The sequence below is a fragment of the Eleginops maclovinus genome, chromosome 12 (genome assembly GCF_036324505.1).
Source record: "Eleginops maclovinus isolate JMC-PN-2008 ecotype Puerto Natales chromosome 12, JC_Emac_rtc_rv5, whole genome shotgun sequence".
NCBI classification, from domain to species: Eukaryota; Metazoa; Chordata; class Actinopteri; order Perciformes; family Eleginopidae; genus Eleginops; species Eleginops maclovinus.
This window is the reverse complement of record NC_086360.1, coordinates 12,588,281-12,612,562: the sequence shown is the minus strand read 5'-3', so window position 1 is coordinate 12,612,562 and position 24,282 is coordinate 12,588,281. Positions and strand designations below refer to the sequence as shown.

Below are 24,282 nucleotides of genomic sequence, written 5' to 3'. Positions count from 1 at the left end.
CAACACAACAGAGTAGAGAAAAGCAATTCCCTGTAAGGGATTAATAAAAGTATGTCTTCTTCATCAGAGAAAGCTTTCAGCGTTTTGTCAAAGATGTGGGAACCCTTAATGACACATTATATTGTAGAAAATGTGTCTTGTGATTATTTGTTATGGAAACTGTGCCAATAAAGTCAAGTCAATTTCATTTATGTGGGCCAAAACAGCACACACCACCCTATGTCCATTTTGACCCTCGCTTTGAAATGTGCAATCCCAAACCCTCTCAAAAACTATAATTTAAAAAATGATGGAAACCTTCAGGAAGAGTCACTGAGAAGGGATCCCTCTCCCAGGAGCGACGGTCAATAAACATGCTTCTTTTTACATTTTCATTTCCTTCTCTGCTCATTCAGTCAGTCACATCCTCATATACACACCCAGCACACTTTAAATAGGTCTGAGTAAAAAGTTGGAAACAAGATTGTTGTTTAACTGATTGCTGTGGATCCATAAATGAATTAGGGAGCTACTGCTGGAGCTAATAAGGACAGGGAGGGGAATCATCTTTAATCTTATTTTCCTTTTTGTTTTGTATCTGTCTGCATTGGTAAGTGTGTGTATGTGTGCTCCCAAGTAGCAGCATTTGTGAAAACGTATGGTACATCAGTCAAAGTCAAAGTCCACTTTATTGTCAAAGTTTCCACACGTGTTATACATACAGAAACTTGAAATATCGTTTCTGGCAGTCCCACAGTGCAAATATAAACAAGAACATAAAAAGATAAGAGCGTAGAAAAAAAGGGGTATACGTTATATGTTAGACACAATCAACACAGTTTGACGGCTGTGTGTGTGCTGACACTCATGATGTGTAACTGTTTGTTCAGTTTAGTGTCTGTTGCTCTATTTATGGACTGGAGTTTTTTTCCTGTTGTGTGTTTATTTGTGTTTTCCCTCAGAGTGTCTGCGCATGTGTGAGGGTATCTGCATACGTGCATCACTGTGTGTCAAAATGAACTTTGTGACCTTTACTTGTTGGCCAGGCTAAAAAAAGACACAGTCTTTCTCCCCTCTTCACATTCAGAAACCTTGCTTGGAAGTCACACACAACTGCACCAGTAAACTATTTTATTGTGCGTTGATCCGTCAACACATCATTTGCAGATTTTGTATGTCTATTTCATAGCCTGAGCACATACTTTTCAATCAGATGATTCAGCTTAATTTGGATTCTCATCATAATTCTGGCTAGGCTTCGATTTTTATAGGTAATATAGCACTAATAGAGTTAGAACACCAGAGCCTGATGCTGCCAATGATAATAATGGGACAATTTGGCCTCTTCATTCTTTTCTTTATCAACACCAGGAGGCACAATAATGAATCAGTGTTTATACCTGTGAAAAACATGAAAGTAATTGTGTCCACAGGGAAAGCTGAAATGAGGCTCATTCCTAATTCAATGGTGAGTCACACAAGAATATTTTCTTGAGAAATCAGACTGCTGTTGGTCTGAAATAAATACAACAATGAATAATATAAATATCCAATAACATGCTACATGCTACATAGGCAGCATAATAATATGTTCAGTTTGTACATTTAAATGAACTAGCTAAAATGTGGTCAGGACGGATTATGTAATATTTACATGATGTTGTCATTGTGAAAATCTGTGTTAATTTTGAAATTTTCTGACCCCAATAAAAGCAGGTTTTGCCAGAATAAAAGTTAAACAGCAAAAGCAGATCCAATCAACAATTGACAAATACATGCCAAATCTAAAACCCCTTTAACTAAGTCTTTGAAGAAAATGCATTTGTTTTCTCACTTTCAAGGGTTACAGCTTTGTTTGATCCTCACAAAGAAAGAAATGCAACACACACACACACACACACACACACACACACACACACACACACACACACACACACACACACACACACACACACACACACACTCCACTATTGAATACCACTCTGTTAAACAGCCACAGACTCCTACAGCGATTCTAATCATAATTGCCTGTGCCCCCTAAAAATTGCGTTTTTATCACAGATTTCACAAAGAGAAAGTTCATTTTAATGCCTCCACCTTCAATAGTGAGAGAGCGTGTGTGTGCTCCGTGCCTCATAATTCATCCTGTCTCTTGGGTATTTTCAGGAGCCACATTACAGTGTTAGGAAATCCTTCTGTCGTTATAACGTGCAGAACATTGATAAAGGAAAATCTGCGTTGGAATGCCATCCAAAAACATACATATTCATACCGTGGAATGCTATATCCATCATCATTTTTCAAAATGAGATTGAATGTGTCTTTGTTTCTTTATTTGTGGGTAATCCCCCCTCCTACAGGAGCTTGCACAAACATTTTCCTTCTCCTCAAGGCTACTATCACGTTGGAATAAGAGGCTAATGAGAATGTTCTGTTTTTTATGTTAGTTGGACGCTCTCCATCCACTCTCCGGAGGGTCCACTGCCACCAATCAGGCCTGCTTTATATTCCAGCTGAGGCTAGAGAATAAGCAGCTTAGGGACACTGTGTCTGCCTGGATATACAACACTGGAAACATACACATCACGGCTCTCTATGCTTGGCTATGATTAGTTATCTGTTCACCTCCTCTTGTACCTTACAGAACAGCCATGAATATGGAAATCAACCTGTGAGAAGGTTACTCTCAGTTGTGTGTCTCTTCAACGAGTGGAAATATATGTGGGTGAAGGAAAAGCAGGCCAGCAAGGCTAGATTCAGTGCTTAGAAATCCCCAAACCACCCATCGAGCATAAATCAATTACAATTCGCCGTAGGCTTGCTGACCTCAAATAGAACAAGCTGTCACTACAAGTGTGTGTGAGCGTATGTGTGTGTTGAGCCTGTTTCATGACTTGAATACAGTATGTGACAATTGGTGCATAATGACACAAATAATGTGTGTGTTTGTTTGTGTGCTTGCATATGTGATATTTGGCAACATGCTCCAAGTCCTTAAAGACTTCCTCTGTGTTTGTTGGCAGAGAGCTACATCACTGCTGCAGCCTACTTCTCATGTCCCACTGAGACAGGAGATTTTCCAATGACATCTTGAACTGCCATCAGCCCAAAATGTTAAGCACTACTTCCTGAACTTATGTAGCTGTTCAGGGCTTTATCATCATGGCTGGGAATTGCTTCTCAGTTCAACATGAATGCAAGAAAAACGCATTCTGTGAAAACTACCATTATGAAACAACTAATTAGTCATTTTGTTCCTGAAACATAACCCTCGTCCCTAGGGTTGTATCATGTGAAGGTATATGAAATAAAATAAAAACAGGGAATTACTCGTGCTTTTTTAAGTAGCTTTATTTCCAAACTGGAGAGGGATGATGACAGATGGGGGATAGAGGATTGTAAAGCTCAGACCATGTTATTTGATCCAAACACAATAAGAGACAATACAGGCGGTTTCAGGGGAAAGATGGTGATCATGATGGAGATGACTGCATCTGTCACCTTTAAGCAATAATTCATACTTTTGTAAGTTAAACAAAGCAGAAGTTTCACCACATAAAGCCATGGTTGGAAGTCTGAGCAGCATTGAAACTCATATTTATTGGAAACGACCATGAATTCATGGCTTCTGTGCCTATTTTTATTACAAAAGGGTTGCTATAGTTGTCGTATTTCTGGAGAGAAACTAAGCGTTTCAGATGAAGGCAGGGAACAGTTGTATAAGTGCACGGAGCTCTCACTCGCCACCATTTTGTTTTATTAGATATTTGGATCTCAAAGCAGCGGTGTGGTATGGATTTTAGCATTAATGTCCGGCACAAAGTTTGCAAATCATCAAGTGGAAAATGTCTAAGGGTGCTATTGATATTTTCATTTTCAATCACTTTTTAATGAATACTTTTAAAAGAGATTTTCCTGCTGCAGTATGCATGATTAATTGTACATTCATGAGTTTGCTTGTATCTTTGCTTGAACCTTTTACTATCACTACATGAAACAATGACAAACATTGCATTGTAGATTCTGCATTATGCACATAACTCGAAGTTCAACTTCCTTCAATTCAACACAAATACATACACCCCAAACTGAAATATAGCTCAATCCCCACAAAGTAAGAGCAGAAAGGCAAGTCCTTATTTGTGATATTTAACATCTGTACAGTGTTCTTGCTTTTTGATAGCAGCTTCACTTGACTTTCAGAATAAAAGCACAGTAATGGAACAATAAATAGGTAACAGACAGAAAACACAAAATAGTTTGAAATAAATTATACAGTTTCTTAAATCTTTGTGCCCCTTCACATAAACATATTATAAAGAAATACTTTATTAAAGCAACACAGAGCCGGATATCACATAGTCAGGCTGGTGACCTATAAGGCTCTTTGGTCCCTTGGGAGTGATCACTAAAAGCCATGTACTCAATATCACTGATAAACACTGACTCTCAGTTCGATAAGACTTTCTCAACATGGCTAAGTACTACTGATCTGTCAATCAAGTCAAGTAGAAACATTCACAAAGTGATGGCGGCACCAGGACATCTGGTCTCTATTTTTACTAATATTACAGTAGACCTGCAGCAGCCAGAAGAGGCAGCCACTCTCTACAGAAAAAAAACAAAAACATGATCACGCGCGCATGCACACACACACACACACACACACACAACCACAAATTCATACAGGTCAGCAGTATTAGACAATCAGTAAATTGAAGTGTTGCTGCTGACAGCCCTTGTCCCATTGAGTCAATAAGCCTGTGTGTTATTCACAGTCACAGATACATTTTTCTTTTCTTTTTTTAAATCATGAAAGCTGACAGAGCTTAAGTCTCATGGTGAGAAAAAAATAAATGGCCCATTCATGCTCTTGCCTCTCAGCTATAACCCAAATGTGCCATGTAGAGGTCCACTGCAGCTGATGTGCCAGAGGCGTTTGTAAAGAGTGGCTCAGCCATATGGTTCTCAGAATAAACCATGTAGGCGTGATTAGTGGTTACATTACACATACATAATAACACTTTATGTCCTTTACAGTGAATGTAAATCTCTCCCTGCTTAATCAGGTTTTCTGAAAATAATGATCATTAATAGGAATCTAATTCTTCACCAGAGGCACCTCCCATTAGATACTTTGAAAAATGTCTGAAGCACTTTTAAAAGCTAAAAGCGGTTTGATTGTATCTCATAAATCCAAAAACTGTGTTCATTAGAAGAATTGCTTTATCCAGTCCATTGTTGTGATAGCCCAGGTCAAGTTCAAAAGCAGGAAACAACAAGTGAAGGGGAGGGTCAAACTGCCCTACTTTACATCTCAATAACTTACACATGTTTTTCTTGAAAAATCCCCTACACTTTATTTTGTTCTGCAGGTCATGAGAGGGGAAAGCCAAGAGTGTCATTACTAACAACCTGAGTGTCCATCAGGACCCACACCAAGCAAAGAGCTAGGTGTCTGATGTGCAGGCTTTCCTCATGAAAACCCACAAGATCAGTTTGAAAGGGAGTCATTGTCTGTGCTATCACATCTGAAGTCGTCAGAAACCTTCTCTTCTTGCGCCTTTAGATAAAAATCGAGAAAACACATGTTTGCCTTGCAGCTGGACAAATTAAGACTACAGACGTAAGAAATCACCACTAACCTTGTGTGCTCCTTGTGCTCAGTATTGATAAATAAATGGCCTGAGGCTCATAGCCTCAAAGGTCACTTTTCCTTCTTTATATTTGTTTTCTTGCTCCATTAGACCTGGAGTATTTAATAACGACAAAACCATATATATTACACATTAAACTGTCTATATTCTCATTCAGGAGTTCATTCTCAACGGGTTTCATGCTTCCCTCTGACAGTTTTATAGAGAGTGTGTACATTTCTTATTCTGCACCACCCTGTGTCCCAGTGTACTCCATTATTCAATGTGATCTGGAGATTAAACGTTTTAATCAAAATCTTATCAACAATACTGAAGTGCGAAGCAGTTAAGTATCTAGTGCTGCCTCGGTTTCCTGTCCTGTGTTCAGCTCACACCATGAAATATCTGTGCATGTCTGCTTCAAGCTGGGATTTCACAGTCCAAGTTGCCTGTTTGCACACACTGTGGCTGTAAAAGTGTGGCTCTCAGTTCTGATTCCTACGCTGGGATTTCCACACATAGTTTTTTTTAAACAGCCCTTTGAGTGTTCTGAAAAAATTAAAATGATTGATTTGTGATGCCTCAGAAGTAACATTTTTTGTGTGTAGGTCCTTTACAGCTGTACATTTGTATGCTAAAAGAATGTACCCTTGGTGGTACTGCACAATATCTTTTTGAAGGCCTTTCTGAAGTCTTTGTTGAAGATGGTATATATAACTGGATTAAGTGAGGAGTTGCAGTAACCGATCCAGAAGAAAAATGTGAAGAGTGGATCAGGGATGGCACATGTCTCTGGGCACACTGCCTGCAGTGAGTAGGAGAAGAAGAAGGGGAACCAGCACACCACAAAGACACCTATGACCACCGCCAAAACAAAGGTGAAGCGTTTCTCTCTGTTGACCATGGCTTTGCGCCTCGCTGCTCCAGGGTTGTTCTCTGTCTTTGACTTCCTCCGCGGCACCAGCCGAGCCCCCTTTGAAGTTGCCATCATATCCTGGTAGCGCTTGACTGTGGCCGGGGAGTGGAACCCCCCTCCTGCAGGGGACCCTGGCATGCTGGCGCTGCCTCGGCCTCCTCCATGGCTGTGCTCCATGTCGCTCTCTGTGCTTGAGCTGTCACCATTGTTATTGTCAGCTTTTTTCCCACCCTGCTTCTTGCCCTTCTTCCCCTTCTCTTTAGTGTTGGCAGGGGCAGACAGGGGCACAGAGCTGGGAGTTAAGGGGCCACGAGGAGAGGTCTCAAGGGAGGTTGTGACAGGGGTCATGGCTAGAGAAGGTGATGGAGGTTGCAGGAGATTATTGGAAGTGGGATTGGGGGAGGTTTGAGTGTCTCCTGAGGAAGGGGACGGGGTGATGGCGAGGGTGGGGGGTCTGGCACGAGAGGTTTTGTTGGATGACGGCGGTGTGCTTTCCTCATCATCCTTCCCATTGGCCTGGACATGTCGTGGAGTCTGACTTGGTGTTGCACAGCCGACCCCATCCTTCCTGGGCTCTCCTGGGGGGCAACGTGTTCTCTGTTTGGCAATTTGGTAGATTCTTATGTAGACCAGGATCATGATGAGGCATGGAGCAAAGAAGGAGCCAATGGTGGAGTAAAGGATGTACCAGCGCTCATCATTCAGCTGGCACTGGGGTCCTCTCTCAGTCCCCTCCTCCCCTGCCTCACGTTTGTTCAGTGAGAGCAAGGGAGGGAAGGAGATTATGGCAGAGATGAGCCACACCACCACAATAGCAGCTTTGATGCGCTTGGGAGTGCGCTGGCGCCCGTATGTGACCCTGGAGATGGACAGGTAGCGGTCCAGGGAGATGGCACATAGGTGCACAATGGAGGAGGTGCAGAAAAGCACATCCAGTGCCAGGTAGATCTCACACCACAGAGACTTGAAGTACCAGTAGCCAAGCAGTTCATTGGCCAGAGAAAATGGAATGATAAGTGTAGCCACTAAAATGTCTGCAGCAGCCAGTGACACTAAGAACAGATTCTGGGGTCCTCGGAGGGATCGGCTTGTCAGCACCGCGATGATGACCATGATGTTCCCCACGATAGTGAAGACGACCATTAGGGTGATGGCTGTGGCGAATACCGCTGTGGCTTCAGGGGAGTAAGGGGCGAGCTTCAGGATGCTCTGGTTGCAGGGCACGGAGGCACCGGCACTGCTCGTGCTGCTGTTCCAGCCGCTCAACTCCAGCGAGCAGCCGTTCTCCGGAACCAAGGCCATGCTGGGATTAGCTTTCAAATAGTCCTTATAGACAAAAAAATATGTTTGCCGACTAAATAAAACGTATTTAAAAATGTATGTCACTTTTAGGGGTTCTCATTACTGTTTCAATATATCAACATAAATGGTTTGTGCACAATTAAAAATGTGTTACATTTATAAAACTATTTGTGATTATAGTAAAAATAGAATTTGAATAATATTTACCTCAGTTTCTTTCGTTTGGTCCCTGATCAGTGTCCGAACGATAGCTCCCTTGCATCCTCCACGGTAGCTCAGCAAAGTCCATTTTAAGCATACAAAACAGTCCTGGGCAATGCGTCAAGACACGGACCACTGCTTTCAATTAATAAGAGATCTGCCACTATGTAGAGCAGTGTTTAACCACCAAAGAACAGAGGTACTTTTCGAAACGCTGACTGCTGTGAACCAACCTTTCCAAAGTATAAACAAAGCCCGAAAACTAAAACTTCTAGCCTATAGCTCACGAAGTTTAATGCTTTTTTTTCTTTTACGGTTTTTAAGATAGTATTATTTTAAGGCTGTAATTTTGTGTCATTTAAAACGAAGCGACACTGAATACAGGAGACCAGGCGAGAGAAAATAATCCCTGTTCGTTCTCCGTGCGTCCTCGTTTGGAGACGCTTGTATAATTAGGAGTCTCATCTGAACAGCGACCACGGAGAGGTTTTGATAAAGCTAAATAAATGTACTGTGCAATATTTGTAGAGATTTACTAATAAAATGATACTAATGTTTCCCGGCGATGGCAGCGTTTGCAGTCAATCGAACAAGAGAAAGCACAGAGGTTACCTCAGTCTCTCCAGTTTTGCGCGTAAAGCAAGATATGAAGTCAAAACGCGTTGTTTGTTCGGCCGTGAGTCTATTCCCACAGAGCAGCTTCTGTGTGTGAGTCTCAGGAGATGTTTCCCCTCTCCATGGTTCTTTTGTATTTTCAGAACTTTATCAGGATGCCAAGATACAGCCGCTCCTCTTGCGCACATCACAGGCTCCTTCACAGAGGCGCCGCAGCAGCACCCTCACTTGTGAACAGGACCTTACGACGAAATCTAATAAGTGGGGTGCCTCCCATCTCCCTCTTGAGCTTCTTTTTAGACCTGGTGATGTCATTGTGAAGCTGTGGGCGTCATGGGATCCTGACTCGCTCCCTGTGCCACCCCCCCCCCCCCCCCTCTCTCTTCTTCTCACATTAAATGTATATCCAAGCAGCTCAACCAACGAAGTTATATTAGAAATGGCTTGTTGGGTGCCACTGCTTTGATCAATTAACTCCACGGGATACAGCTGCATATGCCATCTGCTTTAGCAGAAGCATAAGTTTCCTGCAGGGGCTCCTAAACTAATTGAAGCTGCTCAGTCGTCATCATCTCCTTTAATACGTGACACAGCACATTTGGCTTCATATTGCTTTCCAATTAGATATCATGTGTTATCAATGCATCTGTAGTCTTATTTTTTTCCACCATGTTTCCATGTAACACCCAACAACTCCAGTTATTTACAGCCAATAAACATTTTCACTGCAGCAGCTGGAGATACCTTGTCATAAGCCTGTTCTGATTGTTGGTTAGTTCAAAGCATGGGCGTCGCCACAATATAATTTGGGGGGGACACGTCCCCCTCACTTTAAAAAAAAAGTCCCTCGTCGTTTGGACCCCCTCACATTTGCCATCAAAAATATTATTGCATGACTGCATTTTAGTCCAGCGTTCTTTTCATTGCTTCACAATGAAATCCGTTCCACTTTATCATAGGGGGAATACCCATATCAATACAAATCCACTCCGCGTTTTCCTAGTTTCCTACACGCCCAAAGTGCGAGTAAACAAATATCACCTAAAGAGATTTTACTAAATAATTATTGTTAATGTAGAGGGGCAGATTTTGCATATGGCGTGAGGAGACTGCAGTTGCAACCATCAAATATTCTTGTTGTAAAAGTGTATTTACTTTTGAAATATGGTCTAGGTAAATGATGTAGTCTCCTCACACAGTAGCTTACTCTCCCTCACAACTCACTGGGTAAATGCAAATTTGCAGTAAGTGTTACTTTCCACCTTTGCTTATTGTGCAAACTGCAGGGCGGAGGGTTAGGCACTTGCTTTCTGTGCTCATGCATTTACATCATCACTTGACTTCCCCATTTAAATCCCTCTGCATTATGCGCCATGACACACTCCCTCCCCCAAGAAGCACAGGCATCCCTCACCATTTGTTGCCCACCTGAGATCAAGTGCTCGAATCTCAATTATCGGGTGAAACCTACGTCACGCTGGCTGAGTCCTAAATTAAGGGGCAGCAGAGTTTATCCTGTGGCTTTTAAAAGTAGGTGGGTGTATACCTGTGATATAAACTCACACAAAAAAAATACAAACACGCACGCCCCCCCCCCTACACACACACACACACACACACATTCACCAGCCTACACATGCACACACACAATCTTATGAATGGTGTGTGGGTAAAAGGTCTTGTATGCTTGTTTTTGTAGTGCAGCCCCCACACGTTGCTGCTGTAACAAGAGAGAAACCCAGCTCGTCACCCATGGAATTACAATTGGGTGCCATGCTCTCTGATTGTGTGACCTGATCCAGCAGCCAATCATGGTTTGTACATTTTCGCTCCACGCTACACATTCTAAATATAAAGGGAAAGAGAATAAAGCTTTTAGCGGGAGAGTGCACTCCAATCAAGTGTCTCTGTTTCCATGGGTGAATTGTGCTTAGTAACACGCTGGAAATGCATTCTGGGGGAGAGGGGTGTGTCACTGAAGACAAGGTTATGGAGACTGAGCAGCACACAGCGTTCAGTGCACAGTACAGCGCTTCTCAAGTGCTTGTTGTGTAAGAGCATGTGGTATACAAACGTGTACACACACACACACACACACACACACACACACACACACACACACACACACACACACACACACACACACACACACACACACACACACACACACACACACACACACACACACACACAATCAGTAGGCTATGCCTGGAGGAAACTCAACCGTTATGGATCACTCACAGTGGATCAGTAATTCTTGCTGCTCTGTAAAGATGTTACACCTGGTTTGTGGAAGAGGATCCACTCTTCTAACTTTCTTCATTCTAAAACCTTCTGAAGTCTACAAGGTACAGTAGGAATTAACACAATGAAGAAGTGAACACAAATTGTCTTTAAAGACTGTTTGTCAAAAAGGTTGCCAGGCTGCAGGTCAGCGTGCTGCAGTGTTTTTTTTACCCTTTTTTAAGTCATTGGCTTGTATTTGTCTCCTGTTTACTATGCATACCTATGCACCTTTAGTTTGGATTGTGGAAAGTTGCAAAATGTTGTCTACAGCAAAGGAATAAGACCTGATTTGAGGGTTGCAATACATTTTAGGTTAAGTGAAGATGCTGGTCGGGGTTAAGCATGTAGTGTTTAAGATAAGGGGTGGCAGCCTTTATCAACCTTTATGGCATTGAACCCTTCACAAAGTTCACTTCACTAATTCAAACCACTTGTCAATTGTGTATTTGACTTTATTGGGTTCTATTTTTCTCTTCTCAGTTTGAATATTGTATTGTTTTAGATGACTAAAGAGGTAAAATAACTCAGTAAACTACTTATTGTTTCCTATTATAGACAGAGAGAATGTTGTCATCTCATTTCCTATCCGTTGATATAGTTGGCGACCCCTTTCACTAACATTCATTATTTCAGTGAGGATCCTCAGATGTATAGCATTACAAGTGAGAATGTGTTTGTAACCTGCAGACAATAACAGAGAGCTCTCCCAGAGGGTCACAATATAATTTTCCTCAATGCATTTGTAATGATTACAGTTGCCACTTTTATGCAGGCCAGTGGATGTGTGTTAAAGCACCTCATTGATATTCCCCAGCTAACAATATCACAGATATTGCTCATATTATATTGTCTGTTAGCAGTTTTACCCGACTGGGATTTCTTGTTTGAATGACATAGTCTCCAGCTGTGAATTACAAATACTGTAAGTGTGATGTCCGTGCAAATCTCTAATTTCCCACTCTCTTCTTTTTGTACATGCAGTACAGGCAAATGCACTCACAAACACATACACACACCTTAGGTAGGTACAGCCACAGCCTAATGTTATATGATTTATGCTGACAGTGGTTAATGTGGAAGCAGAGTGTGAGTAATGGTTTGAGTCTGTTTTCATCAAGGAGCCTGACTGACTGAGGAGGAAGTGAAGACAACAAACAAGATGAGAGAGACATCCAAATAAAAGGGAGATGGAGCAGTCTACTTCCAGTGATACATAAATTATTAAGTGCGATGCACCAAAAAGTCTATTAAATTAAATCAAATTGAATGTGTGAATGGACAATCATGTATTAGGACACACCACAGATAGGAGGGGTTTGTGTGAGTTAGATGTGTGTATGTGACTTTAATGTGTTATCGCTTTAATAAAAGGCTGCCTCCAATAACAAACGGTCTGCTGGCGTCATCTGCTGGATACTTTTAAATTATTTGGATTTCTTGTGGTTTCAAAGGTTGTCACTAGAGAGCACTGTCTCACTACAAACTAATGACCAATGCTTGCTATTACTGTGTCTGGATGATAATATAGCAGTGGTGGATGAATCTTTAAAACAATGTCAAAACTTTGATAAACTCTGAGGTTATTTCTCTACTCTGTGTCTAGAAGCTCCGGATAATGGAAGGAAAAAGTAAAGGACAATAGTTACGCTTGGATACAATTTGGGAAATACATACGATAAAAGGATTATTTAGCAATGCTTATGACAAGAATGTTGGGGGCATACTTAGCATTAGAGAATGAGGGAGTGGAGGCAGCCAGTGTTTGATGCAATAGTTTTAAGTCAGCCACATGCTGACCAAACAAGAACATGTTGCTGGTGTGCTTATAGGGGTTACACGTCTGCAAGTTGTTATTTAGTTTACCTTCTACACTTCCTGACTACAAATGTCCTTTATGGTTTTCTGTTGTCTTGCACGTACAATCAAACGGTTAGAAAAAGTTGTCCGAAGTTGCAACTGAAATGAATAGACGTGAAACTGATATAAGTGGATGTTGAGGTCAAAAAGACTTCAGACTGTTAAGCCCATTTTCTTTCAAACCCAAAGCAAAGCAGTTTTAAAAGATTCAGGTTTAGCAGTAGTGCAACAAAGCCAGCTTGTGTTGAAATGTGGGTAATATATTGACTATTTCTTTTTAGAATATAGGATGTGAAATAGGTGTCACAGCACATACTGTATGAAAGAAGGACATTATACAGACTCACATTATTCTCCAACATGTTTTCATTTTATTGGAAAAAACAGCAGGTATCAGTCAAACATAAAGTGCAGTAACAGACAGTAATAATTCTAACACTGTCAGACAAATACTGAAATATAAAAAAACAAAACAAGATTTACATGACAAAAAAACATCTTCTAGCATGAGTGCATCAAGTTTAATATATCTCAGGATACAGAACCAACAGAAGTTAGTGCATTTCTATAACTTTCACAAATAAACTTGAGAGTCTTCCAGTATTGCCTTAAGTAGTTAACACAGTGTTATCATTTAAAGACAGGTCATGATGTCAGAGTGGTCGTAATTGTGAAGGAATGAATATAAAAATAAGACAGCCTTTGTATAAGATCAGGAACATAAGTTAAACACAATACAAACACACAAACACACCTTAGACAAGCAGGCCCTATCCCCTAAAGAGTAACAAAATGTCCGGGTAAGTCACCTGATAGCTTCTCCAACTTAATGGCTCAGAATCGCAATTGTTCAAAACACATTTATATTACCATCTGCTGTTTCTCAGTTTCTCTTCAAAGTAAAAGTCCAGGTTCACCAGCCTTGTGATGCCAGCAGCACAAGTAGCTTTTCTCTGAATGTACAAAGTTTAAAATCTTATACTAGTCAATAGTACAAGCAGTTTGTACATTGTCCTGATGAATTTCTCTGAGTCAATGCCTACAGGAGGCGGGAGAATTCATTATAAAATAACAGTCATGTAAAAGGTCTTCATCCCTGGCACAGCACATCAGTTTCAAACTGTAGCAGCTGTCCCATGAAGGCCAGGTTGGGGGAGATGACCTGACGGCGTTGCTTCACAAAGTCGAAGGCCTCTTCCAGCTTGACACGCTGCGTATGCATGAGGTAGGCCAGACAAATGGTGGCAGAGCGGGAGATACCTGCCTGGCAATGCACCAGCACCCGACCACCACTCTGCTTCACCGAGTCTGTAGGGAGAGAGCGGAAAGAGGAAGACAGATGAGCAAATTGCTTTCCATTTCACATCAGTTTCTCTGACATCAGGGAAATGCTTTACATTCAGATATACAATTAAAGCTTTACACTGAATGACCAAAGGTTAAAGTACAGTCACTATTCACCATGGATTAAGTGGGTTCTTATAAAAATCAACTGTGTTCTTCCTAACTAAACTTTATAAAAAAAGGGAGGCGGTCAAATAAAACATCATAAATACAGTTGTGCATCTTATGCAACATCATCCAGTTTTGTATTCAGATGATTACACTGCCGGCCCGCAATTCTAGGCTACAGAATGAATTTGATAGTACAAAAAAAGTTACTCGCTAAACTAACATGAGACTAATTCATTGTGTGTCAGGTGGGTCTTCACATTAGGCAAATAATGAACTCACCAATGAAAGCGATGGCGGTGGAGAAGCAGGCTCTGATGTCAGCAGCCAGATTGTCCTCCACCATGAGCTGCAGGTACTGAAAATCCCCCTCATAGAAGTTCGGGCATGTGGAGGAAACGTTGAGCACAGCAGTGATGCCAGCTGCTGCGAGGGTCTCTCTGCGGGAGGAGTGGATGGCACTGCCCAAAAACAGGAAGGGGAGCAGTTCGACCGGACCATCCTGCAATTTACAAAATCATAAAAAGTTCAATGATTATAATTCCAGAATAATCAAGCAGTTTGAACTTTTTTAAAATCATTTAAAAAAAATAGATTTTTGACACACTCCTTAATGTTTAAATTGTATTACAATATTTAATGTTTTTTAGCTCTCAAAGAGTCATTTGAAATGTACCCGATCATATGCTGGTGTTCTACGACCCGTCACCATGGGCTCTGGTTCCACTGCAGAGAGCTGATTGAAGGCTGAGCTGTAACAGAGCTCTGGATAGGCCTCCGAAAATCCCTCCAATCCACCTTAAGGGGAGACAACGTAGTATTAGCCAAGTTCCAAGCTTTCACCGAAGTCATCCTTAAAAACAGTTAAGTATGAAACACTAAAAATATTCTGGTAAACAAGAAAAATAAGCCTGTATATAACTTTTGGGTAATTACAAATTCTGAATTTGTAATCCTAAACGGTTTGATTGTGGAGATTTAAACCCTTATACTATATTGTTTGTGATATTTTGTTCAAAATATAGCTCATGTTTCGAAGTCAAAAAGTTGAAAAACTAAAATTTCAACAGTAGCGTAAAAGTATAAGTTTACCTTGTAGAAAGCAGATCTGCGTTTGAACTTCGTTGTGCAGGGCGGTGAGCAGCATCTGGGCCACGCTCTCTGGCCTTAGCTCGGCCACGGAGGGGCTGCTCTCATCTACCACCACTACCGGGGAGAAGTCCCCGCACCTTAGCCGGCCCAGAAGCGCCTTATCCGGTATGAGCCACTCCAGAGCCACCACCGAGCTCTTGGATCTACGGCGCAGCATTGAGTTCCAGTTGACGTTTCGAGACTCGCAAATGTGCTCAAAGGAAAAGTTGAGGAACGGTCTGCAGTCGAGCACCACACAGCCAGCAGAGGTGTACTGCTCCCGGGGGGTCCTCAGGATGTGAACCAACTCATTGCTACTTATCTCCAAAGGCTCAATGCTTGATGTCATGACTGAAATGAATGAGTTCAAAATTATTTAAAAAAATAAATAATAAACTCGTTGTTCTTCGCAACAACAATAAACCAGGCTTCTTCCAGTGGGAATTCAGTTGATGAAGATACTTTTGGTGATGATATTAAAATCTACTAAAAATGTATCTAGAGAGCACTTGTTGAATTGTCCTCTGTTAAAATCAGCTGTAGATTGAGAGTTTCACTTCTTCATTGATAACAGCTGTGAAAGGGGCGCGGTCTCCACGGCCCCGCCTTTGTTTTCCACAGAAGGAACAACGTCACAGGCGGAACGACCATATATGTACCGGCCGTCAATCCTCATATGGACACTGACGTCAAGTCAGATTTTTCCTACCGCGCACGTGGTGGTTTGGGGTTATTCTGTGTTTTTGTGTTGAGTGACGTTATGATTTGGTTTGAAAACCTCCCTTCAGAGTTGATTTATTTGGGTAGATCAAACATGAGCTTCTCAAAGCTACTGCCTTACAGCTTCTGTTTTCATGCAGATCACACACTAGAATAGCACTTCCTCTCAAGGCTTTAACTTTGTTGCTTTTCACGTTCAGTGAAATGATGCACAGATAAACCATCAGAACCTGACTGATTGCCTTGATGCTTCGATGCTCATAGTCTTGTTTCTCTCATATGACATTGTCCCCATTACACTGAGCAAAATAAATACATCTCTGCCATCAAGAGAACCGTTACACATTGCACTGGTTATAACAGATAAAGCATTTTTCCTGCTTTTTGTACAACGATTAAGGCCTGTGCCAGATATGGACTGCGTGGTTTTAACAAACAGACATTTCATTTAGCACATAGGCAAATTGTAAAGTAACCTTAATAACTCCCATAATTGTAATACCCTGAGTTTTCATAAACTTGCACTTTGATAATAGGCTACGGCTGGTGATATTCTATTTCTTTTTATCTCAACAAATCCCATGAAGCCAACATGAAAACAATCTTTTAAAATGTTTACAAAAAATACTAGGCTAAATAATACATTCAAATATTTTACTAAAAAATGCTTGGTGCTGCAACTTTTATTATCAATTACTCATAGAGGACTGAACAGTAACTTCATCTGGGAACTTTTACAGCTGTGGAATTGGTGCACCAGTGAGTATAATGATTTGACACAAAATCAACTACAGTGTATTATTTGTTCATTACACTATGGCTCATCAATTTTCTTTTAATCGTTCTTGACAACAATGGAGCTCATGGCACAGCAGAATAAGATATATCAAAATGTGTGTCTTCCATAGGATCGACGAGTTTTAAGGAAAATATAGAATATTTCCAGACTTACAAATTCAGTACAGCACTACACTGTATTATTTAAAGCAGATTACTGTTAAAGTAATGTGCTGAAGAATAATAAATTGTGATGCACTTTTGTCTAAAAAAGACACCGGTTGGAAGCTTTCTAATAAAGGAAACATAATTCAAATGGTTTAAAAAATAAAATAAAAACATTTAAAATATTCTAAAGACCATTAATGTTTTAATTTTAATACAAAATATTAAAGATTACAGTCACATTTTATTAACTAGAGAAGGTTGGTATATTTCTTTATGTTTAGGTGGTGATAGTTAATATGCCACTTTTGACTCTTCCTTTTGACTTATTTCAAAGAACACTTGCACTCTGATTGTTGTTTTGAAAATTTAATTGTAGAAGAACACTATAGATTTCAGGTTTTAGGTGCTTAAATTACAACTCAAGAGAGTATTTTTTGTGTTTTTACTTGAGAATAGGTTTTAATTTAACTTCTACATGAGTAATATTTAAGCCAAGAATTTCTAAATGTCTCTCCCACCCCTTTTTACAGTGGGTAAACTTATTGTCCTGTAACCCCCAGCAAAACTTTCTTCATGTTGAGTGTGGGATAGTTAATATCAAAGTGTATTCTGACGCCTTTGTCTTCGTTTCCTCACAACCCACGGTAAAATTACCCTGCCTTCCCACATGTCTCCCACTCAAACCTCTGACTCTACTTTCTTCTTGTTCCCATTTCCTTCTTTCCCTCCCTCCCCCCTGTCTGCTGGCCCATCAGCAGCCCTCCCATTTTGTCTTGCTCTCCCCCTGCTGAGGCTGCGTTTTCACTCCACACACTGACTTTGGTTACAGTTTATCATGGCTGTCAGCAGAGCCGCTGAGCATGCATTTACTGTAGCCTCAACCTACACTTTAGGCTTGAACACACACATTGAGGTCTGTTGAGTTGGTAGAGTGTGACGTGAGTGTCTCTGTTTGAGGGTGTTGTAAAGAGAGCGTTCTTTTTTTAACACTCGGCTACATCACAAGAGTCCCACAGGAAACAGCACTGCACACACATCCTGTCACCATACACACCCACTCTAATACTGTATCACCCCAACTCTAACTTTGTTTCATTTGTCATAGCTAAAAACACAAAGGGTCTTCCCTGACTCAAAATTTTAGTTGGAAATTACCATGAAAACCTGAGCAGGGATGAATGATTTCAGAGGTGACAAAGTTGCTTAAATTCTGGATGCAGTGACTCATACATCAATCATTAACTAGCCTTCAGTTTTCTTTGGTTAGGATGTTTGTCTTTCCTAAATTAGTACATCAGTCAGTCATTGTTGGCAAAGATAAGCCAAAAATACATTAGGCCTGACATGATGCTAAGAGATGGATGTGAACATGTTGTTGATTATTATTATTTTTACTGTCTATTGCGGGGAGTTTCACTTTTCTATTGAGAGCGAGCTGAAAGTGCTGGAAATAGCTCAAGGCATGTGAGCAGATTATACGACGCCTGACAAGACATATAGAAGTGATGGCGAGGAGGCAGTGGAGATCATGACAGAAGTTGTGTAAACTTAAGGTTGTTACTACTCTTTGAGTCAGCTTGTGTCATCATAATATGGGGGAAGACTGTAGGCAGACGCAAATGGAGAAAAAAACAGGTGATTCAATAAAATGGTAATTTCAGACAAAGAACATTATTGGTAATGCAAAAACTTGCCCTTTCTCTGAATAAATATTAAGGTAAATACACATCAAAAGAAACCATTATAAAAGATCTGCAGCTAGCCTTCCTCCCTGCCTCCCACATTGGGATTATCCAGGATTAATTGGATGGCTGGAGCTATTAATCTCAGAAAAAAACACTTTAATCTGAGAGATTTACCTCATCCCTGATTCCACTCATAAAAGCCCATGTGACAACTCCATAACTCCATTCAGAGGGAACGTGACGCTGCTTGGGTTGGATCATTGATGTGTTCTGGCATGCTTCTAAATGTTACAGAAAGTTTCAAGGTTTCTTGGGGATTTTCATGGGGTGTGTATTTTTATTACGACATACAGTTTCAGGTTTACGAGAGAGATCACAGTTTCTGATTCATAATGATTGATTGCTTGAGTTTTTGCCATTGCTTAAGACAAACAACATATCAACATGTTTCTCATATCTGTGGAATTTCTACCCAACTTGGCACTTTGTGGCTGGAAATTTATTTAGCTATTGAGAGAAATGTCCAACCTGTGTTCTAAGTGAGTAAAACGTCACTGCCTGTAATGTGCGTATTTACTGTAAACAGTATCTTTATCAAACCGCGTTTTGTGTGTTCTTCCTCTCCGCCCTGCTTCTCCTTGTCTCCTCTGAGGCTCTCCTCTGAATCATCATCATTCTTAAAAAGATTACAAACACAGTAACATTTTTAATTTAGCTCCCAACCTACTTGAAAGAAATAACAGCCAGTTCCCGGTTTACCTTGTTTGTGTGTTTAAAATGTATCAAATTGACTGACATCACTTCCTGGAAGAAGTGACGATACTTTCAGAGAAAACAGCTTAATGACGTAAAAAGTAAATTGTCAACAATAAACTTATTTATAACTCCATTGGTGGCTTCATATGTCATATATATATGTCTCAAAAATCATTATTTACTCTGAAATATATGACTACATGACCACTTCCTTTATCTTGCATCATTTACTTTGTCATACTCTCTGATTGTTATGTGTCACCCCTTTCACACCCACCCCTTCCTGCTACCATCTACCTCTCTTTCTCCCCCACCCACTTAATGCCACTCACCCCAGGACAACTGTGAGGCCTATGATCGCTGCCAGACTCAGAGCAGTAACCATGGCGATGAGTGGCACCAGCAGGTCTGCAGGATGGAAAGTCGAGTAGTTGTCTCCGTGAGGCGGTGAGGGCAGCGTGACCACAGGTCGGAGAGTTGGGTCAGGCACAGGGGCGACTGTGAAGCGGGAGGAAAATATAGAGGCAGGACATTACAGGTCAATGAAGAGGGCTTTCCACACTGTCACCAACCCAAACACCAAACAAACATGCAGATGCCGTAGACCATGTTTACAACAAGCTCTTATTCAAGCCATTAGTTTAACTTTTCAACATTATTAAAGTAACAGTTTCAAATTTTGCCTGGATATCCTTTAACATCCCCATGGCCCTAAAGTCGAAATTTAAGGCAAGGCAAGTTTATTTATAGAGCACCTTTCAGCACACAGCAATTCAAAGTGCTTTAAAAAACAAAATTGACAACATTGAAAAGCAAATGCAGTAGAAACACATTATAAAAATGGCATTTAAAAACAGGCCTTACGAAGCAAAGATAGTGGGGTAAATATAACAGGTATGAAAAAACATTAATAAAAACCACACTGAAGCGTGACATATGAACAGCTCAATTTAAAAGCAGCAGTAAAAAGATATGTTTTCAGTCTGGTTCTAAAAATAGCAAGAGTTGTAGCTGACCTGCAGGATTCTGGGAGTTTATTCCAGATAGTGGGTGTATAAAAGCTAAATGCTGCTTCTTCTTTTTTAGTTTTCACTCTTGGGACAGAAAGCAGACCCATCCCAGAAGAACTGAAACTCCTTGATGGTTGATAACTTGGCAGGAAATCGTTAATGTATTTTGGGCCTTACCCATGTGATGCTTCAAAAACCAGCAGCAGTATTTTAAAATCAATTCTTTGACCGACAGGAAGCCAGTGTAGAGGAGCATGTGAACACCGATAGCGTCAGACATTTGACCAACTGACATTTGACCGACAGACATTTGATCTGAGTGTGTAATTGACTGCCAATTATATAGAACTGACTAACGTTTATTGGAGAATTTTTTTAAGGGAAAAAATTAAGCACATGTTATGTCGCCTTTTGCCCTTTGAGTGCTTAATTATCTGACCATTTTTCTATGATGTCATGTACAAGAGATGTACTTTACCAGTGAGGAGGAAAGTGACTCGGTAGAAAACGGTTCCATTACGGCCCTGCAGAGAGCAGCGATAGGTTCCCTGTTCATCCACATGCAGCTGATTTAAGACCACAGATGAGTCATCTGTCACTACCAAGGCCTTGAAGTCACTCTCGTTCAGCTGCAGCTCATTAGGAAGTGATAGTTGTGATTTAGTGGCTTTGAATGAATTTGCATGTTCATGTTGATTGTGGCCACGTTTTCAGAAACAGACAGTGAGTGCAAACAGACCTTTTTAGTTCCTGGCACACCGGGGGCCCAGGAGTAGCGGTACTCTGTTTTTTCCAACAGAAGGCGATGCCATGGAAGGAAACAGTTCAACACTGCCTGGCCCCCCTCTTCAGCCTGCACTGGGTACTCTAGAGCGAGTGAGAGGAGAAAAAAAGAGGGAAGCTAGACTCATTTGCGTCAGGATTACTTGAATAATCTTTTTTATTAGCCCACACATGGACTGCAGAGCCAGTACCTCGCTTAGAAACTGATTACAGAAGTACATTCATCCCCCACCCACTCACTAAAAATGAGTGCACAAATAAACACAAAAACAAATAAAGATATACCGCCGCAGCTCTGCTGGCCTGAGGGAGAGGGACAGACGTATCTCCGGTAGCGGCAAGAGGAGCAATCCATTACTCTTCGTTTCAAAAGCCCTGAACAACCATACCACACACTTGTGTCTTGTGAACATGCACTGAATATAGTACAGACACACTGTGCTTCAACAAGGGATTAACACAGATACAGAGAGAAGGATTGTTTGAACAAAACTTACCACACTTGTTGGGGCACAATCCTAAAGGAGAGACAAACGAATGCTCAGTAACTATGTGCCCTGGCTCTTACTGTGCAAAGCACCTACTGATATTCATGCCAATTACCATCGTGGATGAATACATCCAAGTGTTTTTCTAAGATCTTCCTGCCCTTCTCCAGGATTTGAATGGCTTCAAATGTTACAGATCCTTTAAAAAAGAGCAGAAAATCTTGTCCAGATTGAGTTTGTTCCGATAGCTTATCTAAAAGTATTTAGTGATGATAAACAGAAATGTATTATGTTTCTCACCACTGTGCTGGGTTTTCAAGAAGCGGTGAAATTCACTCTGGTACTCAGTTCTGACTCTGTACAGAGTGGTGGGATCTGAGCAATGGGCAACAGACAATTATATTTTACAGATTGTTTAATATTTTACAGTTAAGAAATGTCCTTTATATGGAAAAAATAGCAGCAAGAGCTTCAAATGACACATCATAAAACATTTTAGTGGCCTGACAATAATTAGGAAAACTATAATGGAAAGATAGAAAGAAGATTAGAGACATATGTTGGCTTATACAATTAATCAGCATACTTCACACACATGCCATATTGTTTTTATGCTGAACCAAATTTTGATCTCACCAATAACTCCCTTTCGCTCCTGGCTGGTCTCTCTGTAGGTCACATAGGCATAGTCACAGATCTTTTTTATTTCAATCTGGTCGTCCACAGTGGGAGCAGACAGGACAAAATCCTCGTACAGGAGCCTGATGCTGCGGTCACACTGCAGACAGGTCTGGGCCGCAGGGACACAGCAGAGCAGGGACACCAGTAGCACCACAAGCATCTGCCCTCTGCACCCTGACAGTCAGTCTGGCTCCTGTGATATTTGCACCAGTGCAGCTTCTGAAACAGAGTTCCCAAATACTATTATTGCTTCTACAAATATCACTAATACTGCTGCGCTCTTACCTCAAACAGCAGTTTTTCAACTGCAACAGTATCACAAGTTCTAGTTATCCTCCCATCACGTCTGATTGTACTTTTACCATGAGCCTGTGTTTTTCGTTGCTTTAAAGCCTATTTAAAATATGATGGTTTAATGTTTCCCTCATGTTTTCTGGGGCAAGTTCACAACATACTGCAGTATACACAGTGTTGGAAGTAGTACTCAGATCCTTTACTTAAGTAAAAGTACAATTATCATTATCATAAATTACACTTTTACAAGTAAAAGTCCCCATTTTATAATGTTACTTCAGTAAAAGTACAAAATGGTTAGCATTCAAATGTACTTAAAGTACCAAAAGCAACTGTAGGCTACCCATCCTGCACAATGGACCATTTCAAAAATAATACTTACTTTAGATAATGTGTAGGTTAATATTACAGTACTGCGTTATACCATATCAGTATATCAAATTTTGTGTACTGAGTGTTTACTTCACTTGAAACGTTCATTCAGGTAGGCACTACAACTGCCGCTCTTGCCCGGTGCACCCAACATTGTTGTCTCCCTGGCAACGTATATGATGTGTATATGTACACATAAATGGTATGAGTAAAATGTATGATATCTGCTTCTGAAACGTAGAGGAGTAGTATTGTAAAGTACCGATAAATGGAAATACTCAAGTACAAAAACCTGGGAAAAAAAGCAAGTACAATACTTGAGTAAATGTACTTACTCAAAAGATACTTCCACCACTGACAATACAGTATTGTTTTTGTTTGTTTATCGAAATGTTCTGCTACTAGTTTACTACTTTTGTGAAGCGTTATTAGGTTAACATCTTTAAACAACAGCTTCTAGTATGCTACCTGTCAAAGCCAATGTTACTGCTACTATTGCTATATTAAGCTAGGTTAGCTTAATTCTCACACTAACGTTGCACATAAATAAAAAAAGTTTAAAGGTCAACTACTAGCAAAATAACTGTACCATTTTATACTGTATCTATGACTGACTAAACTTCTAACAAACCGATATTACAGTAAACGGAGTAACAGGAATATTTGCATTGCCTCAGAAGATAAACAAGGTTTCTAAAGATGGGGTAGCGTTACTTGTTTCACAATGCCCTCTTGTGCTGTCATTGAGTTCCCTTGTTCATAGCTTTTTGCTGTCACCCAGTGGCAGAAGGGATGTCTCCGTCACAGCAACATTATTTTTACTCAGGATGATCTCACCTCTAGTTTGTTCAGGACAATCTGTGCAACCCTGCTCCTGAGTCAGATGATCAACACAGTCGGTGACAGTATGCCACACTATAACCGAATTTTCACATTTCAAAGGCGTCATAGACAAATATTTTGAAGGTTAAAATACTAAAATACTGCATTTCATATTTGAAATGTTTCCGTGGGCAACACTAGCACTTACGATTAAAAACACACACGACCTATATTTTTTAAAATAATGCCCAACATTACCTACCTGCCCAGCTGAGAGTTTCACAATTTCAGTATAATAACCAACTTGGAAGCTCCTGTCTAGTAGATTCTTCTGTTTTACCATGTTCTCAC

General features: G+C 40.6%; 3 protein-coding genes across 5 annotated transcripts; all 3 read right to left on the bottom strand.

Annotated features, from left to right (window-relative positions):
* Window positions 1-3,334: 3,334 nt before the first annotated feature.
* adra2b (adrenoceptor alpha 2B) lies at window positions 3,335-8,852 on the bottom strand. Its single transcript, XM_063897450.1, has 2 exons — window positions 8,041-8,852; window positions 3,335-7,857 (listed from the first exon to the last, which is right to left on the bottom strand). Exon 2 carries the CDS (start codon window positions 7,831-7,833, stop codon window positions 6,250-6,252), a length of 1,584 nt encoding a protein of 527 aa, XP_063753520.1. The 5' UTR covers window positions 7,834-7,857; window positions 8,041-8,852; the 3' UTR covers window positions 3,335-6,249.
* A 4,288-nt stretch (window positions 8,853-13,140) lies between these two features.
* On the bottom strand, window positions 13,141-16,555 carry dusp2 (dual specificity phosphatase 2). Its single transcript, XM_063897455.1, has 4 exons — window positions 15,337-16,555; window positions 14,921-15,042; window positions 14,527-14,746; window positions 13,141-14,100 (listed from the first exon to the last, which is right to left on the bottom strand). Exons 1-4 carry the CDS (start codon window positions 15,722-15,724, stop codon window positions 13,883-13,885), a joined length of 948 nt encoding a protein of 315 aa, XP_063753525.1. The 5' UTR covers window positions 15,725-16,555; the 3' UTR covers window positions 13,141-13,882.
* A 2,487-nt stretch (window positions 16,556-19,042) lies between these two features.
* On the bottom strand, window positions 19,043-23,538 carry LOC134873660 (izumo sperm-egg fusion protein 1). Of its 3 annotated transcripts, XM_063897451.1 has the most exons (10): window positions 23,445-23,538; window positions 22,399-22,662; window positions 22,063-22,137; window positions 21,878-21,961; window positions 21,772-21,792; window positions 21,560-21,649; window positions 21,231-21,358; window positions 20,970-21,120; window positions 19,814-19,979; window positions 19,043-19,401 (listed from the first exon to the last, which is right to left on the bottom strand). In XM_063897451.1, the coding sequence occupies exons 2-10, from the start codon at window positions 22,601-22,603 to the stop codon at window positions 19,320-19,322; spliced, it is 1,002 nt and encodes a 333-aa protein (XP_063753521.1). In that variant the 5' UTR covers window positions 22,604-22,662; window positions 23,445-23,538; the 3' UTR covers window positions 19,043-19,319. The 3 variants fall into 3 exon arrangements, with proteins under 3 accessions (XP_063753521.1, XP_063753522.1, XP_063753523.1); XM_063897452.1 differs by lacking the exon at window positions 21,560-21,649; XM_063897453.1 differs by lacking the exons at window positions 21,560-21,649; window positions 21,772-21,792; window positions 21,878-21,961.
* Between the last annotated feature and the right edge of the window lie 744 nt (window positions 23,539-24,282).